The 18,497-nt window shown below is 39.6% G+C and overlaps 2 protein-coding genes and 1 long non-coding RNA gene across 5 annotated transcripts in view; 1 reads left to right on the forward strand and 2 right to left on the reverse strand.

The window, feature by feature from the left end:
- Window positions 1-291: 291 nt before the first annotated feature.
- LOC134302505 (uncharacterized) lies at window positions 292-15,067 on the reverse strand. Of its 3 annotated transcripts, none has more exons than XR_010007541.1 (7): window positions 15,040-15,067; window positions 11,882-12,064; window positions 8,328-8,431; window positions 7,251-7,863; window positions 7,002-7,166; window positions 4,485-4,571; window positions 292-2,917 (listed from the first exon to the last, which is right to left on the reverse strand). It is a non-coding gene; the product is annotated as an uncharacterized LOC134302505 (long non-coding RNA). The 3 variants fall into 3 exon arrangements; XR_010007539.1 differs by lacking the exon at window positions 292-2,917 and adding an exon at window positions 3,308-3,398; XR_010007540.1 differs by lacking the exon at window positions 292-2,917 and adding an exon at window positions 3,308-3,398 and having other exon boundaries at window positions 7,251-8,040.
- paxip1 (PAX interacting (with transcription-activation domain) protein 1) lies at window positions 1,948-11,210 on the forward strand. Its single transcript, XM_062987626.1, has 21 exons — window positions 1,948-2,134; window positions 3,275-3,409; window positions 3,519-3,562; window positions 3,661-3,724; window positions 3,812-3,922; window positions 4,505-5,038; window positions 5,170-5,965; window positions 6,060-6,154; window positions 6,263-6,355; window positions 6,540-6,677; window positions 7,054-7,175; window positions 7,509-7,693; window positions 7,826-7,869; window positions 8,380-8,447; window positions 9,075-9,177; window positions 9,434-9,602; window positions 9,812-9,912; window positions 10,004-10,138; window positions 10,577-10,652; window positions 10,790-10,849; window positions 10,958-11,210. The coding sequence occupies exons 1-21, from the start codon at window positions 2,054-2,056 to the stop codon at window positions 10,972-10,974; spliced, it is 3,171 nt and encodes a 1,056-aa protein (XP_062843696.1). The 5' UTR covers window positions 1,948-2,053; the 3' UTR covers window positions 10,975-11,210.
- Window positions 15,068-15,949: 882 nt separating the features above from the next.
- Window positions 15,950-18,497, reverse strand: part of si:ch211-207d6.2 (sickle tail protein homolog) — a 39,290-nt gene continuing 36,742 nt past the window's right edge. The window contains exon 20 of the mRNA XM_062987800.1: window positions 15,950-18,101. Within this exon, the coding sequence (XP_062843870.1) occupies window positions 17,982-18,101 (120 nt within the window). The 3' untranslated portion in view covers window positions 15,950-17,981. The remainder of the gene's footprint in view (window positions 18,102-18,497) is intronic.

Genomic DNA, 18,497 nt, shown 5'->3' on the forward strand with positions numbered 1-18,497 from the left:
CACACAGCAGGAGCACTGCAGTAGGTTAATAATACAGTATAGTACATTACAGTATTGTGTAGTAATAGTATGGTGTAGTACATTACAGTATTGTAAAATATGATTTAGTATAGTAACATAATGTTGTACAGTATAGCACAATCTCCTCTTCTTCTGCTTTCGGCTTTTCCCTTTTTTTCAGGGGTCGCCACAGCGAGTCATCCTCATGATCGCTCATTGATTTGGCACAATTTTTACGCCGGATGCCCTTCCTGACACGACCCTCCCTAATTTATCCGGGCTTGGGACCGGCAGTACAATGCACTAGTGCAGCTAGGTATCTATAGAACATGCAAACTCCACACAGAAAGGACCCGGACCGCCCCACCTGGGGATCGAACCCAGGACCTTCTTGTTGTGAGGCGACAGTGCTACCCACTAAGCCACCGTGCCGCCCATGTACAGTATAGCACAATATTGTAGAGTAAAGCATAGTATAGTACAGTACAACATTGTATGGTATAGTTTAGTATGTACTATAGTACAGTATGTATGGTATAATATTATATAATAGAATATTGTGTAGTACAGTATAGTATAGTACAGTATGGTGTAGTATAGTATTATACAATGCAGTATGTTCGATAAGGTATAGTACATTACAGTGATGTAAAATATGATCTAGTATAGTAACATAATGTCGTATAGTATAGCACAATATTTTACAGTAAAGAATGATATAGTACAGTATTATACAATACAGTATTGGATAGTGCAGTACAGCATTGTATGATATAGTATAGTATTATATAATACAGTATGGTACAGTATAGTAAAGAGTACTGTGTTATTCTTCATGGTGAACAGTAAATTAGGTGGTTATTAATTAACCCATTAAACCTCTAGCCTGATTTCAACATTAGTACCCTGAAAAAGCATAAAAGATTCTATATGCCCTCAAATCCAACAGGGAATAAATGAGCAGGCCTGTCTTGCTGTGAGGCGACAGCGATACCCACTGTGCCACCGTGCCACCCTTGCATTAACCAAAGGTCATTTATGCAGACTGTGTTAAGTGACAGCGGGTTTCCGGAGAACTCCTGAGCCCACGTGGCTGTATTTATTACAGTGTCTGTTAAATGGTGTCTAAGGGTTCACAGGTCACACATTCAACAGTGGTTTCATTTCCAACCTCTGAATTACCTGAATCTTTTGAGACCATTTACTGTACACTTCAGGATTTAGGACTTTAGGGTTTAGGACTCATTCATAGTTAATATGAGTTAATGAATTTTAGCTAGTGTGAAAGACATGTTTGAGTCATTTTTCTAGAGGGAAATGATCAAATTAGGGAGCAGTAAGAGTGCAAACTTATATTTGTACACTTACTCGAACTAAATGTGCTTTTAAACCACATGTTGGTCTTCATCCTGTTTTTATTTAGCAATAATGAAGGTTAATACATTCATTCTAAAGCTATTTTTTTATTGTTTTACAGGTATTTATAGGCGTCACGATTTTATGCTTGGCGGGAATAAAAGGTGGCCCCGCCCACAAATATGAGATGTTCCATTTATGGAAGGGTGTCGTAATTTTACACTTTTTAATATTTTTTCTTTCGCAATCAAATATATTTATTTTGTACTATTACGCTCACTATTAGCGACAAAAGAAAGTAAATTCAATAAATATAAATGTATTTCGATATCATTTTAAATTAATGTAAGCACCTCAGTGTTTGCACCCCCGAGAAAAATGTAATGGTTCGTCCTCCCGCCGAATCATCTTTGGCGCTTTATATTTTTCCTACCCGTATTTCGGATAATTCCGCCTCCTGAGTCAGGATTGGCTGGCGATTAAAATACCCCTGACGTTTAACAGGATCAGCCAATCGCAACACAGACTTGCGTGATACCACGCCAATCCAAATGTTAGAGTCTGAAAACGGGTAGGGAAAGTGTAGCGGTTCTATGGTGTTGAGCTCAGTTGGAGAGCTGTACCGGACACAGGATGATGTTTCTGTTGTTATTGATGTATTAAGTGTGATGAAAGTTGTGCAGTATTTATAAGAACAATGTTGGAAGAGGAGTTAAAAGTCCCGGACCAGCTGTTCAAGGACGTGAAGTTTTATGTGGTCGGGGATATTGATCAAAAGGTGAAGTTTTTTCTGTCAGTTAGCCTTTAGCTAACTAACTAGCAATCTGCCTACTTTAATATATAAACAATGATAGCTAGCTAGAATAGTGCTGAATAAAAAACAGGACATTTAATGTTCTTATAATGTATTAGAAGTGTAATGAGATGATTGTGTTTTAAATGCTTTTATTACTAAAAGATTGTTTATTATACTAGCCTGCTGGCTAACAGCTGAAGCCCTATTTATGTGATGTACAATAAGGTAACAGTGTTCCGGACATCCAGTTTAAATCTGTTAGACATTTAAGTTTGTTTGTTGAATATTGTGCAATTATTTGTAAAGTATTTGCTTTTATAATTCAGAGCTTTACAAATACAACAAAACTGAGTGAACAGTGCTGTCTCAGTTATTATAATAATATTAATAATAACATTAAACCGATTCAGTTGCATACACAAGTTCACGTGGTCTTGTGTGAAGCAGGTATGTCAAGGTGTTCATCACATGTCACTGATTTCAGCACTCTGTACAGATTGCATGGAACAGTGGTCTGCTTACCAAGGTCGAGAAGAAACCCAGCTGGTGAGGTGTTGGAGATAATTAGACGGGTCTAAATTAGGAATGCAAATTAAACATAAACACGCCTTTAAAATCTATTGACAGCAGGAAGGTCCTGGGTTCGATCCCCAGGTGGGGCCGTCTGGGGCCTGTCTGTGTGGAGTTTGCATGTTCTCCTCGTGTCTGTGTGGGTTTCCTCCGGGAGCTCCGGTTTGCAGTCCAAAAACATGCAAGTGAGGTGAACTGGAGATAATAAATATTTCGTGAATGTGTAAAACATGATGTTAAAATCCTAATAAATAAATACTGAATACTTAATATTGAAACGATGACTTCCGCGCATCTCATTTTAATGCTTAGTAGCTCTGTCCTTTATTATTTAAATTATTTCACATAATCACACACAATACAAAGGAATTTTCTCTTTAAAATAATTTTAAAAGGATAATTTGTCAACACAAATTTGTTTTTCTTGTTTTTTTTTCTCATTGTCTGTCTTTAAGATCTTGCTGGTGTTTGTTCTGCGTCAGTTTGCATCAACGTACCAGGTAATAAATAGCGTGAGAGAAAAATGGGCTCACGGCTGACTTGTAATTTCAGGTGGTTCAGCTGGTCAAAGACGGGAAAGGTAAAGAAGTGTCCTACAATGCCCTCGCCACGCACATTATTGCGGAGGACGGAGACAATCCGGAGGTCGGGGAGGCGCGGGAGGTCTTTGACTTACCTATAGTAAAGGTAAACATCAGGATTACCATGCCGTCTATTCTTTTTGTGTGTATATACACCATTAATGGGAGTCGATAATAAAACCTTGCTGCTATGTTTGTGTGTTTTTTTTTTCCAGCCGACTTGGGTGATTCTGTCCGTTAAATGTGGAGACCTGCTGCCGTATCCTTCCTACATTGCTTTGTGTTCGATTTTTGTTCTAACTGACATGTTTACATCATTACATCTTTATTTATTTGCCTTGACTGATTGTAAATCAGGGTTGCTGGGTTTTCACCTGAATCTGAGCAGCTGTTTTTTGGCATGCGGGCATGTTTATCTCACGTGAGTCTTCCCCTCTTTCCTAGTTCAACGTTTCTTCTCATCCTTTATTCATCTGCGCTTTAAACCACTTTGGTACCTCTTTTCTAGTTGGCGGGGGATCTTGACGTCCTGTGGGCCTACATCACCTTTTATGGTGGCGACTGCCAGCTGAATTTCAACAAGAAGTGCACCCATCTGGTGGCTCCGGAGCCCAAAGGGGTAAGCAGACGCCCGACGTGATCTCGGACGTTTATGACCGGCGTCGCGCGCTTGCATTTAGATTTTGTTCTAACGTTTTCCCCTCGGTGCGGTTTTATGGCTGGTCGGTGCCGTTGGCTGGGTTTAACAGCCAGTCGTCAGCGCTCACAGTGTACCTAGCCGTCGTGTTATTGGTGGGTTTGGTCAATGACAGAAAGGTTTATATGTTTATATGAGGTCTTGCTGCTGCTCTTTTATACTGGACTGAATAAAGGATTTATAACCTCCTGCGTAGAGCCGTCAGTGTGGCTCAAACCAAAACTGTTGAGCATATTATATAGGAGGGCGGTTTTGCAAAATGTTTAACAGGGTTGTAGTTTAAAGGCATTTGTAATATGGTGCAGTTTTAAGGTGTGTTTATTAGGGATGTGGTTTTAAGGCCGGTACAATAAGGAAACAATTTTGTGGCCTGTTTAATAGGGGTGCGGTTTTGGAACCTGTTTAATAGGAGTGCAGGACTAGTTAACCAGAGCATACAGAGTTAACACAGCTTGTTCTTAAATCAAATCTAGTGTTTATTTACCTGAATTTCTGCCTCCCCAGGAAAAATATGAATGCGCTCTGAGACACAGCGGCATCAAAGTCGTCACTCCTGAATGGATTATTGACTCTGTAAAAGACAAGAGCAGAAAGGATGAAGAGCTTTACCATCCAAGACTCACCTACTATGAAGAAGAAGAAGAGGAGGAGGAAGAGGAGGCCAGCGAGGAGGAAAACGAGCGTAGCTCTCGCTCCGATGGCAGCGGACGCTCCAGCCCCGTCTCCTCACGAGGGGCATCGCCCTCCAGGCGGCAGCGCTCACCGTCTCCGAAAGTCGAGGTCATGTTCGACGACTCGGACGAATCGGATAAGGAGGAGCCCAACCTGAACTGGACTTTAGCTAAGTCCCGGATACCGACCAGCAAGGACACTGCGCTCATCAACCTGTGCGACAGCGTGCCGCCTGCGCCGGGTAACCCTCAGGGCACGGAGAGTACGGATGTGATCGGCGGGTGGAGTTCTACAGCCCGCCCACTGCGGAACATTACCAACAGCGGAGACCCACAGCAGATCAGCAGGCCGCAGAATGTCACTCACGTAAGAACAGATTGTTTACATCCCCATTCTAAATATAATATAGACACACTAATGGAAGGTAAAGCTCATTTATTTATGGTAATCTGGTGTTATGATTCCATCATTGTTTACAATCTCCTGTTTTATTACAGATTCTCCAGAGTCTGACTGGGAAAGGCGTGGAGCAGCAGGGTGGTCAGAGCCATCCCGGTGGTCCCAATCAGCTTCTGTTCAACACCGTAAAACCTCCACAGCAACAACAGCTCCCTCCTGAAGCACAGCAGCAGCTACTGCAACAACAGCAGCAGCAGCAGCAGCAAGCACATCAAATCCCTCAGCCTCAGCCTCAGCCCCAGCAGCCGCAGGCACACGCGCAACAGATGCTCCAGCAGCATCCCATGATGCACCTGCAGCCCCAGAGCATGCAGATGCATCATTCACAGCAGCAACAGCAACAACCAGGTTTCCATCAGATGCCTCAACAGCAGCATCAGTTGCATCAGCAGCAGATGCATCAACAGATGTATTCGCAGCAGCAGCAGCAACATCAGCAGCAGCAGCAGCAGCAACATGGTTTCCTGCAGCAGCAACTACGACCTCAGCAGCAGCAGCAGCTCTTACGGCCTCCGTTGCAGCTGCAGCAGCAGCACGCTTTGCAGCAACAGTTGCAGCAGCTGCAACAGCAGAGACTTCAGCAACAACTGCAACAACAGCAGCAGCAACAACAACAGCAGCAGCAACAGAATCAGCAGCAAATGCACCATCAACATTTGCAGCAGCAGCAACAGCAGCAGTTTCTGCAACAGCAACACATGCACCAGTTACAACAGCAGCAGCAGCAACAACAGCATCAAATACAGAACGCTCAGGCTCTACAACATCAAACACAGACACCAATGCAACTCATACAGCCGCATCAACTCTTCGGCCATGAACCAGGACAAGAGAGTAAGTACAGTAGTGTTGTTGGGTGTCTGAAAGCTGCAGGGCGAACATAGCAATCAAACGACACTGACGTAAAAATTTCCGATTGTGTTTCCAGTCCCTGAAGATGGATTTCTGGTGGGCTGTGTCTTTGGTATTGCTGATTATCCGGAGCAGATGGCTGATAAACAGTTATTGGCGACGTGGAAGCGAGTAAGATTTTAAGAAATTTTACGTTCAGGTTGAATTATTTGAGTTCGAACTGGCTGTGAGAAGCAAAATCCAGTCAGAGTTCAGTAACCATGTTGTTTTATGATGCAGATCATTCAGGCGTACGGTGGTGCCGTGGATTCAGCTCTGAATCGCTGCACTCACTTACTGTGCGAGAGTCAAGTCAGCAGCATGTATCTGCAGGTAAGCACACCACTTTTACCAATACTCACTGTACCAAACCTCTTCAACTGCCCGTACATGTTATTAAAGGCTTTTAATTTGGGGGGCTGTTGTCCTTGTAGACGCCCAGACAAATCCCAAATTTGCTAAATGTGCTAACCTTTTATGGATAAAGCAACATTCTGACTGGGATCTGTTGTTTTAGGCTCTGCGGGAGGGCAAACGCTGTATTACGGCTCACTGGCTGAACACAGTGCTGAAGAAAAAGAAGATGGTTCCTCCTCACCGAACACTCCATCTACCCTTCACTTTTCCCCCAGGAGCCAAACCCTGCTCACAGCATGTACGTACAACACAGGCTTTCACTCACACGCTGCTGCATACAGGTTTTACCTCCTGTTTTTATCCTAATGTGATCTACTTTAAGTTGTTTACACTTTCACTGACCCCAACTTGACCAGATGTTATTTGGTTGGTGGACCATTCTCAGCACTGCAATAATATTGACCCTGCTGCACATTCTACACTCAAACCAGAACACCACACACTGATACCTACACTACTGTCATTATGATATTAGTGTCACTGCAGTGCTAAGAATTATACATGGGTGGAGACAAAGTGCACAGAGTAACACACATACTACGGTCAGTAACTGTATACCCACATCTAACCCATGATCTGATAAAGTGCTCAGTTCCTCCCTCTGTACTCCTCAGATTATTTCAGTGACTGGATTTTTGGACAGCGATCGGGATGATTTGAAGCTCATGGCGTATTTAGCAGGCGCTCGTTATACGGGGTACCTGTGTCGCAGCAACACCGTTCTCATCTGCAAAGAGTAAGACTTCTGTTAAAAATTACTTTTACATTCAACTGTCTATAAAAATAGCGTGTGTGTATGAAAACGAACTACCAGAATCATATAGATCTGATCATATGATGTTATGCAATGGATCCGGTGTTGGTCATTATGCAAATCGACTGCATATAAGGTTGGATTATTCACCACCAGCTCAGACCACCAGCTGGGTGATGAAACGTATCTCCATACCAAACTTGTGTCCAGATGAACCGATTCAACTTTGTGGATCCGTTTTGGTACTAATCAAGTTTCATGACATCTAGACACGAGATATATTTGCTAGTCATGCTCTGTGTGTGTTGCCTCCAGGCCGAGCGGACTGAAGTACGAGAAGGCGAAGGAGTGGCGAATCCCGTGTGTGAACGCCCAGTGGCTGTGCGACATCCTGCTGGGTAACCTTGATGCTTTACGGCAGATTCAACACAGCAGATACACTCAGTTCAACCTATCAGAACCTCTCGCTCCCAACACACACCTCATTCAGAACCTCCTGGGTAAGATCGGCAAGAAAAAAAACAGATTTAGAAAACATTTTCTTTTTATTATGAACCAGAATTAGATGATTTGTGTCTTATATCAAAATAATCTGTGGTGGTTTGACCCTCTGTTTTCTTATTTTCTTCTAGTTGCATGGAGGAATCCTGTGAAGGTCTCGCCAGAAGCGCTGGTGGTGAGAAGAATCATTTTAATTACATCATTCTGTTTGGGATTACATGACGAGGTCGATAACTAAATATTATGGGATCAGATCCGATGCCACTCTGTACTGCCGTTCGTATGAGCTAAGCACAGTTGAAGATTTTCTATGCCCTCTACAGTAATTTGATCTTGGTTTTCAGAACTGTAAAGACACAGCAAAAACATTGCGTCTGCACAGATGCATAAAAAACAGCCGATACAAAAATTCATCCCTCCATACAGCTGACTTTGTTTACTTTTTGTATCACGTAACTTCTAATGATTTGAACCTCCAATTATTTCCGTCTACGTGTTCCTCCCCTTTCCAAGGCCTACCCAGCAAATCAACTCTAACCCCCCCCCCCCCATCAGATTCCTAATGGTCCCACACTAGGTGTTCGGTCACAATACTGTCAGAGTTACTGGTATTTATGGAATACTATGGAATACTTCTCAGTGTTTGCTGCACGACGTGTTATGACACACTCTTGTGTCTCCACAGAGTCTTCGTCTGCAGCAGAAGCAGAAACAGGTCGAGGGTGTCTCGCAGCCTCCTGCCAAGAAGCCCAAGTGAGTACTCCTAAGTACACTTAAAAATGTCTGAGTGAAATCTTAGAGTCCCAAACAAGCCTCATAACATCCACACACAACCAGAAAATTAGCTACTACACACACACTGCTGATCAGTTCTAGCCAATCCCAATTTAAGCTCTGGCAGAACAAAGTATGTCACATTTCTATTTCATAAATTTAATTTTTTTAAAGTAAAAAAGTATTACAAGAGTAGTTTAGTGTTTCTGTCTATAAGGAAATGGGAAAATATAGCTTGTTTAAGCAAACCTTGTATTCTACTTTAAGTCCAGCTGTGGTCAGTGTGTCTGCTGCTATTGTCCAAGTATTGTCCTATTAAATTTAATTACTGTAATACCATTTTTATCACAAAACTCTCCAAATTATACATTATATTTTACAATAGCACATTTAAATATACACAAATAAGCCAAAACATTACGACCACCCATTAGTATGTTGCCAAAACAGCTTTGACCTGATGAGACATCTGAATAAATCCTGTGGTATTTGGTACCAGGACGTTATCAGCTGGTCCTTTTTACCTCCAGTATGTTTTGAGATAGATCGTCCTACAGTACATCCTATCTATCGAGGGTGAAGTAAATCAATAATTTCTCTTTGCAGAATGGAGGAGATTCCCACCCCCACTAAAAAGCTCCCCCCAGATGAGACTCCATTTGTATTCTTCACTGGTTTCGAGCCTGTACAAACCCAGCAGTACATAAAGGTATCTACACATTCTCTGCTCATGTTTCCATTGTAAAGCATCTAATTGGCTCCAGTATTCTGAATACCTGAGAGGATAAATGGCTTGTGGCTGCTCATTAAACAGCATTTCACAGAAGAGGATCGTTGGAAATGAACGTGTCCGGGGGTGGATAAAGGCTTAGTGCGGCTTAACAGCTTAGATAAATCAATTTTCTGTCCTGTAACAAATTCGAGTGTTCTTTAGCCGGTCCTCATGTACATTCTCTCTGTTTTAGAGATTGTATGAACTGGGTGGTGAGGTGGCAGAGAGCGCGCAGAAGTGCACTCATCTGGTGGCCAACAAAGTGACGCGTACGGTCAAGTTCCTGACGGCCATATCTGTCGTTAAGCACATCGTCACTCCTGAGTGGCTGCAGGAGAGCTGCAAATGCCAGAAATTTGTGGGTAAGTAGCAGTAGAGTAGGATTTTTAAGATCTAGTTTTTGGTCTGTATTGATTGTATAGGCTTCTAAAAGTTGGTGCTGGTTTAAATGACCAGTACTTAACCTGGGTCAGTATTCTGAGAATCCTGCCAAGTGGTTATGGGCTCACATGGATACATCTAATAGGTTCCATCCTCAGTTTTACTCTATTATGTGCTGTGTTGTGTGTAGATGAACAGAGCTACATACTGCGGGATGCAGAAGCCGAGGTGCTGTTCGCTTTCAGTCTGGAGGAGTCGTTAAAGAGAGCACATGCAGCGCCACTTTTTAAGGTAAGAATGATCCTAACTCTACTCTCTCTCGCTTTCCTCTTCCATTTGTTCTGACAGATGTATTAAGGCTGTTTCTTTGTGTTCCCTCTAGGGTAAATACTTCTACATAACTCCAGGAATCTGTCCGAGCCTCAGCACCATGAGAGCCATAGTGGAGAGCGCCGGAGGGAAACTACTGTCGAGACAGCCATCCTTCCGCAAAATCATGGAGCACAAGCAGAACAAGGTATTGCTCTTTTATTCTTGTGCTCATTCAGCCAGGCTGATTACAGATCAGTCTACATGGTCATTTAGAACAACTGACTACATCCAGTTTCTTCATCCTTACTAATGTTGGTAACGATTACAAGTATTGCACGTGAATCTAGAGTAGTTGTGGCCTAGCAGGTAAGGTACTGGATTAGTAATCAGAAGGTTGCTGGTTCAAGCCCCACCCCAGGCCGGTTGCCACTGTTGGGTTCTTGAGCAAGACCCTTAACCCTCAATTGCCTAGGTTGTATACGGTCACAGCTGTAATTCACTTTGGATAAAAGTGCCACATGCTCGTGTGATTACTACAGTTTCACATCGGCCCGTTGCCTGACCATCAATCTTGGAGGCTGTTAAACTCTGCCTGTAATAAATTCTCATGATACTAACATGTTTAACTTTTTATGTTTAATAGAACCTTCCAGAAATCATCCTGATCTCATGTGATAATGATGTGCATCTGTGCAGGGAATACTTTTTAAAGAACATTGGTAAGGAAGCCCCTTTCCAACCCTTATAATGTTATATATTAATACCGGACGCATTAAATGAACATTTATAGTGGATTCACTGTGATTTGGTTTATATTATTGTGGTCTTAATTATCGTTCTCCTTTTTTTTTTTTAGATGTGCACAATGCAGAGTTTATTCTTACAGGAGTGCTGACGCAGACGCTAGATTACCAATCATATCCTTTATGCCCCATCATATGAGAAATGATTTTACATGGTTCCTGTTACACATTTAAGTGTTACACACTTTTTCCTGCACTGGTCGTTGTCCTTAACGTTCACACGTATAAATTCACATGATGGTAAGGACGTGGTCTGAAGGATGCAGGGGATGAGAACACTACATTCCTGGCCGACACTGAAGAGATTTTGATGTTTTTCTACCTGTTTTAAAAGTTGTGTTAATGTTTTTGTAGAAATAACTGGTGAAAAAAAAACTCATTAAATTACTGTTATTTTATAATAGCTGTTTAAATTATGGCATGTTTTTACTGTAACATTAATGTCTCGCTTTTGCAATAAAACATGTAATTGTGGCCTGTAGTTGAAACGCTTTTTTTTCCTTCACATTTTAGCACATTTAATCATCACTAGCTTGTGTTTAAGTGTTAAATTTATACAGCGATCATCTTGTGATGGAAAGACTTTAAAAATTTTTACCAAGACATGCTTAATAATGCTTTAATTTGGTTTAAAATAAGGAAACTTATCAGTGTAGAAATAGAGAAAAATATCGACTGATGAGGCCGACAGATTTCCATCACCACAGGTTCAATAAAAATAGCAATTTCCACGTCTATATCGAAGGCCAAAAACACCATATAATCTATGTGCATTTATCCAAAGTGACTTACAGTATACCGTCTAAGCAATTGAGGGTTAAGGGCCTTGCTCAAGGGCCCAATAGTGGCAACCTGGCAGTAGTGGGGCTTGAACCAGCAACCTTTGGATTACTAGTCCAGTACCTTAACCACTAGGCCACAACTGTCCCATATTTGTTCATATTGTAAAGCATCCATACAACAGATTGTGCGAGTGATCATCAGCACATTCGACAGTTTTTGCTCTGAAAGTCACAACATGCTTTTGATCATCACGCTCTCGTGTAGATCTTGTAAAGCACTGTGTGGGGGAGGCTGCAGTTAAAAGTGCTATTCCTGATAGACAGAATTCAATTAATTGTTAATGAAGTGTTACGGGTACTTACCGGTGGAAAGCAATTGTGTGCTGCGAGCGCTTTTGCTCCGGGCGCTCCCCGTACCCCTGCGCTGGGCTGTAGGGAAGAACCCCTGCTAGTGCCTTTCTAAAGACGAAGAAATTAAAATGCGCCCAGCCAAGGTCATGTGGTTTAAACGCTTCTTGTCCAGGGAGCATCGAGAACTGTCGTTCCCTATAACACAGACAAAAGCATAAATGTGCTTTAAAATAAAGGGAAAGAAACAAAACATTAGCGATACACAAGCCTGGACTTTTAGTGTAACTCTAAATACAATGTATTAATCTGCAAATGTATTTTTAAATATTAAAGTTAATGTTTTTTTAGCCTTCTGGGTTCTTGGGATGCTCCTTTATTTATAATAATTCTGACCCTATAAATCTATAGAAAATAGAAGTCAGAATAAAGGTTATGGATCCGAACCCGACTAGAGTCAATCTGCTAATGCTGTGCCCTGTAGCAAAGCCATTAACCTTTAGCTGCCTGTACTGTGTTTGTCATAGTTATAATAAAATGCTACAGTAAACTGGAATGAAAATGATTTACTTATTACATACTGTATTAAACTAATTAGTTCAGCTCCAAACTAAAAATATATATTACACTAACCTGATAAATACTAGGTTTCATGAGATGTTTACTTCTATTTGATTAAGAAAAAACAGCTATGAATTAAACAACTTTTTAAATAATCTTTCCACCTCTCGACTGGATTGGTACCTAACTGTATCCCGTAATTGACACGCAGCTTAATTGCAATTAAAAATGCAAATGACGGCACAGATCTTTGATTAAAGTTCTGTAAGTTCCTTGTTGGTTTGTGGATGTCCTAGAAGATTTGTGCTGTTGACGCTCTGCTGCAATAAAGCATCGGGAGACGCCGTAATTAACCTTAAACACTAAAAGGATGTGTGTTTTAATTACCGTCCTCTTAGCAGCATCTGGACTCATCTTAGTGGTAAGTGTGTTACAATACACAAATTACATGCTAATTAGGCAGAACAATGCTCTGGGATTCATTCACTCGCTCAAATTTGCATATAAGCTAATTAACTTTCATTAAAAAGGATTTTGCTAATTACTGACTTCAGGAGGAACGAAAAATGACAGCAGCAGTGATTTAGGGGACAGAGCCAAGTTGTTTTGTCTTACTGTACAGAGACCGTGTAGAATTAATTAATTACTTGCTAATTGTTCCTGTTAATAGCTAAGCCGTCTCTGATAACTATATGGGCTGACAGAAACCTTTTTGGGCCATTAAGCCTAGTTTTAGGACTCAACATTTGCACAACCTAATCACAACCCCACTTAACACTAATACGTTTTTTATTTAAAATAGTAATGTACATTGTAATGATCAGTATTGTATACACATAGAAAAGCATCAATCATGTGTCAAGGTGAGCTAGTATAATAGAGCTCTACGCCACCCAAGCACCTAGATAAGTGAACAAATAGGATCATGTTAAGTAACAAGATTAAAAACAAACGTATATATATATATATATATATATAAAAAAATCATTGTTACACACTGTATTAAAATGAAATAAGAAATGCATAAGCCTTAATTAAACAATGAAGTGTGTATCTTCGGCCCATCAATAATGAAGTACATACATATGAGCAATTACAGAAATTATGTAAAACTAAATCAAGCTTGTCAGAAAAAAGTAAATGTGTGACACAAAAAGAAAAAAAAATCAAATTAATAGATGTGCCAATCATTTGTCTCGAAGGACTTTCTCTGTCCATATACATTAACAAACGTATATGACTAACATCAATCATGTGATAATTGCTTTTGTGTCTGCTACGATGAAACAGTGCTGAGGGGCATCGTTATGATTTCAAACTGCTTTCCCAAACCCATTTTTAAAGACGTTTGTTTAAGACGCTTATCAAAACGACAGCTACTGCTGTTCCATTCCTGATATCTCAATATAGTGAGAGTTGAAGTTATTTAAAATATCAGGAGCAGTAAATGCTCTGATCTGTGTGAACCTCTGCTTGGATTACTGTAATGTAATAATAATATGTTACTTCCTTTAAAAAGTTTAAAGGTTTTGTAGAAAGAAATAAATTTTATCAACCAATAATTGTGCTTGTGTAGGATTTACTTCTGTCCATTTACACACAAAGCTAATTCTTTTATTTAAAGTATGTATGCACATCAGATTCAGTCTGTATTTACAATTTAAAACGTAACTACTTAATTATTAGGAATGGGCAAACATTATCAATTGTAATGTAGTAGAAAGGTTTTTGTTTTCTGCTTCGTCAACAAATGTCTACGTAAGTAAACATAACATGTTAGTAACTTTATAAGCCCTCATACCAGTAAACTACTTGCAACTTTTAACTTCAGGCAGGCTGCAAAACACCAGTGAATGCATGAAGCTGTCTGTATTATTTTTGTTTAGTCAAGGTATTGAGGTAAACTACATGTTACACAAGCTAAATTACCTGGGACATAATACAGTTTCCTTATTAATTCATTAATTTATTTATTATAGTACTCTGTTTTATAGGTCAGTGCTGCCCTCTACTGGTCTGAGTACAAGTCGGTGCACTCAGAAGAGGTCTTTAAAATCAAAAAATTTTTTAATATCAAACAGCAGTTTTAATAAACTCACGATTAAGACCATTACATCTAACAGCTAATGAATTTCAATTGATCACAAAAGCTCAAACATTTGTAATAATGTAATAATTGTGACAGGCATAACTTGTCATATTTTCATATTTCAACTCAGGATAAACTAAAGTAGGAACTGTATGTGGTACACAATAGGTAAACAATCACAACCACCACAATGTAATGTAAATTCAAAATATATTTTCTTGTGTTAAAAGCGTCCTAATATACTTAAAACAGGCACATACAATTTTTTTATTGTGATCATTTAATTATAGTAGACAATCAGCTTTCCATATTTGCCATCTTTCAGTGACCGTTAGCATTAAGCTACAAAAATAATTTCATCGACAGGAAATCAATCAACAAGCTTAAAATCTAACTTTAAGAAGTTTTATTTTCATTAACTGTATGTATATTTTGGTTTACAGTTTAAAATCGTTTAGATTAAAACGATTAAATTATAAATAACGGTAAACTTTAATAATCCTGTCAGGGAGAATCTACTCACCTCAGCTCAATTCCCGCCAATGAAGAAGATGCTGTCGCGAGACTCGATATGGCATAAGAAAAGGCGGGAGTTTAAGGCGGCAAATACCTCAGCATGACATGGTGAAGACTCACTTTTCATTCATTCGTTCATGTTTGGTTAGGGTCGCGGTGGTTCTGGCACCACCCTTAAACACTTACACTGTAGACAAGGTGCCAGTCCATCTCAAGGCATTCTGTGTGTACTCTTTTGGATGACAGTCTAGATGAAAAATACTAAACAATCATGTTTGGCAACAATAACAATGCCATGGTCAAAATTAGTCAGATCACATGTATTCCCCCATTCCATTTTGAATGTAAACAAAAGAACACTGCCCTTATCGCCATCTATACACTTGTACAGTGCTTGACTAGAAGTTGGGGTCAGAGGCCAAATGGCCATACTGGTTTGTGTTAGGAGAATGGAATGAATTCAGAGTACAAGGAGAAAGCCTACATAGACATAGGAGGAACATGCAAAACCTCAGACAGACAGTAAACGAACAGTAAACACTTTTAAATGTTATTCATTGTTGGTAAATGATTTTTGGTAAGGTGGAAAGGAATGTCATGGGAGTGGATCAGAGCTTTAGTTTATAGTAAACTGGAAATCATATTTATTTATTCACACACCTGTTCACACCTAGGGGTAATTTAAATTAGCCAATTAAACTCATGGTCACAGGAACATGGTGGTCTTCACACAGACATTACCAAGGTGCAAGCTCAGAACCTTCAGGAGGTGCTTCATCCAGCTCTGGCTGCTGGTGGGTTTAATGTGATTCTTGAAAACACAATGTGGAAATACACTTTGGAAAGGACGACAGCACAAACTGATGTTTTGTAAAATAAACAACACAACATGCTTGAAGAACAGTACTAAACGACAGTACTTTATTGCATAGAGATCTTTAGACAAGCTTTCCTCTGCAAGCCATTTTTTTAAAGAGTTTAACAAACCCAAAGAGCATATTTACAGCATCTATCTGTGCAAACACCACATGTTATTATATAAAAGCATGCATAGGTATGAACTTTGGCCAGGTTAAATTCTAACAAGAAAATAATTTCATCTAAGCTAACGGAAATACTTTACCGGACTCAACGTCACACAGCTACTTTATACAGTAAGGTTTATTGTTAAAAGTCAAAGGATTACATTTACTGGGAATGTCACTTTTGCAATTGTTCTTTTCTGACTGGATAATTAAAATACACCAACTATGTTAAAGATATTTTAGTTCTTTAAAACTTTTATTTGAGGTTATAAGTGAAATTACATTATAGAAATTTCTACAACTTGAAGCTGCCATATTATTATATGTTATTTCAGACCCAGCAGATTTTCAGAAAACCCACAATAAAATTAAGAAAAACCACAAATTTGTGGGTTTTCGTTTGACAAATAAATATGTTCCAATTATTCAGTCACAGTAAAAGAACAGTTGTAGAAGTGTATGTAAACTTTTGACTTTAACGGTATGGTCTTTCTAAAGAACAAGACTTTGGTATCGTCTTGAAATACCTCAAATAACAGGCCGTACAGGGTCGACCCACAATCTGACTGTACTAAAATCCAAAAATAATGATAAATTCCAATGCTGCAAACACAAACATTTATAGAAAGACATTAGCTTTGCCTTCTCTCTAATATAAGTATCTGGTTGGCAACAAAACAAAATAGTCAACATTATATTTATCTATTTTCTGTTTTCAGAACAAAATAATTTGTACAAAAGGTATTTAGTTATTTTTCCTCAAACCATCTTAATTCTCCCACCTCTATAAAATATAAATCCAGTAACGTCATCTCAAACCTATTCCACAAATGAAAATATTCAGAACACTAGATCTAGCCGGATTATGCTGCAGTATGAAAAGAACTGTTTGAAAATCAAATTTGCACAGTTTTCACCCTCAACCTAAAAGCAGTTATTAGCCAGAACAGGTTTGGTGCTTTTGAGTTCTGAACTATTGCATCAAAGCTTTTGTTACAAATATGGAATGCGAGGGCAATGCAGTAACACACCCGGGCAGGATGGCTTCACCATGTGCTGCTGTAATACTTGGTCAAACTATTACCATGCAAAAACTGCACCAGTAGAACAATGAAATACCACAACCAAGAACACAAGTCAACGGCAACTGGTCTTAACTAAACTTGGCAGAGATGATGAGGGAAAAAAACCACATAGAAAAAAGGTAATAAGGATGAGACATAAGGACGAGTTGTCAAATTTGCCCCAATGGATTGTTATTGAGAGCAAAAGTACTAATACTTAAACCCTTGCAAAAGAGAGACAAATTATAGAGAGTCATGGCTAAGAATGTACATAGTCTGATTGGACTCAGGCTACTCAGGGTCCTTAGAATCATCCAGACCTTTCCTTACCATATAGTAGTCCCGGAAAAATGATTAGGGTTAGACTTGTTTGCCGAGCTAGTTTCCCAAGGCTTGGATCATAAAAGAAGATAGAACAAAAAATACCAGAAATATTATCACATAAAAGTGTTTTAGTTTGTGTGAACACCCAGTTCTAAATACACCAACAAAATACTTTGTGTTTTGTGAAAACTAGGTAAGTCCTATCATGTTATTAGTTTTCCAACACTTGAGGAATAAAAGGAAAATAACTTTGGCACATCACATAGGCAGAGAACTAATTTACCCCTAATGAACTTGAAATCAACACAATTTAAGCCTTTCATCTGTCCATGACCATAGCTTTGTTGTCCATGGTGTAAGTATCTGCTCCTTGTAACTGGATACAGTGAGATTGGGTAGGGTTAAAACCATAACCACACAGTAAAACATCAAATCCCAGCTGATCCATATGGGTCCATTTGACAAAACCATGAACAGGTTTACAGTCTATAATAATTAGCATCTTGTGAGCTTGGAAATCCCACACACAAGCTGCTCTACAATAAAACTACTTGACGGAATTGGCTCTGGGAGTCCTGGAGCTTTGGGGGTTTTGCAGGTTTTTCTGGTTTTACTGGTTGCTGTTGGGATCTGGGTGAAGAGGAGTCATTGGTGTTCTGCAAAAAAATCACATATAAAAGAGTCAGAAGCTAGTTAAAGAAGAAGAACAGGAGTGAGGACAGCAATCTGTACAATGTCAGAGATTTTCAGTAGAAAGTAGAGCCAGCATGTTAGTAGACCAACCTTCTTAACCCAACATCATGCACAGTAATCAATAAACGATCTAGAGTCAGACACAGCAAGTCATTTGTATAGAGAACACTACTACTACTACTACTACTACTACTACTACACCAGAAGTCAAAAAGTAAAGTAGTAAAGACGAGGAGAGCATTCCCTTAGGAGATCAATCTCCAAAAATCAGGACAAATCACACAGGAATAAAAGAAGAAGGTTTCTCAACAAAGATTTCACCCAGCAGGCACCTACAAAACATTCACAATTGATTAAAG

This window comes from Trichomycterus rosablanca, chromosome 25 (genome assembly GCF_030014385.1).
Source record: "Trichomycterus rosablanca isolate fTriRos1 chromosome 25, fTriRos1.hap1, whole genome shotgun sequence".
Lineage (NCBI taxonomy): Eukaryota > Metazoa > Chordata > Actinopteri > Siluriformes > Trichomycteridae > Trichomycterus > Trichomycterus rosablanca.

What these genes read in the sequence shown, in the direction of transcription:
- paxip1 (XM_062987626.1), top strand. Translation starts at nt 2,054, where the DNA reads ATGTTGGAAGAGGAGTTAAAAGTCCCGGACCAGCTGTTCAAGGACGTG. An exon ending in GGCCGCAGAATGTCACTCAC is followed by an intron (nt 5,039 to 5,169) that starts GTAAGAACAGAT and finishes GTTTTATTACAG; the next exon opens with ATTCTCCAGAGTCTGACTGG. An exon ending in ATGCAGCGCCACTTTTTAAG is followed by an intron (nt 9,913 to 10,003) that starts GTAAGAATGATC and finishes TGTTCCCTCTAG; the next exon opens with GGTAAATACTTCTACATAAC.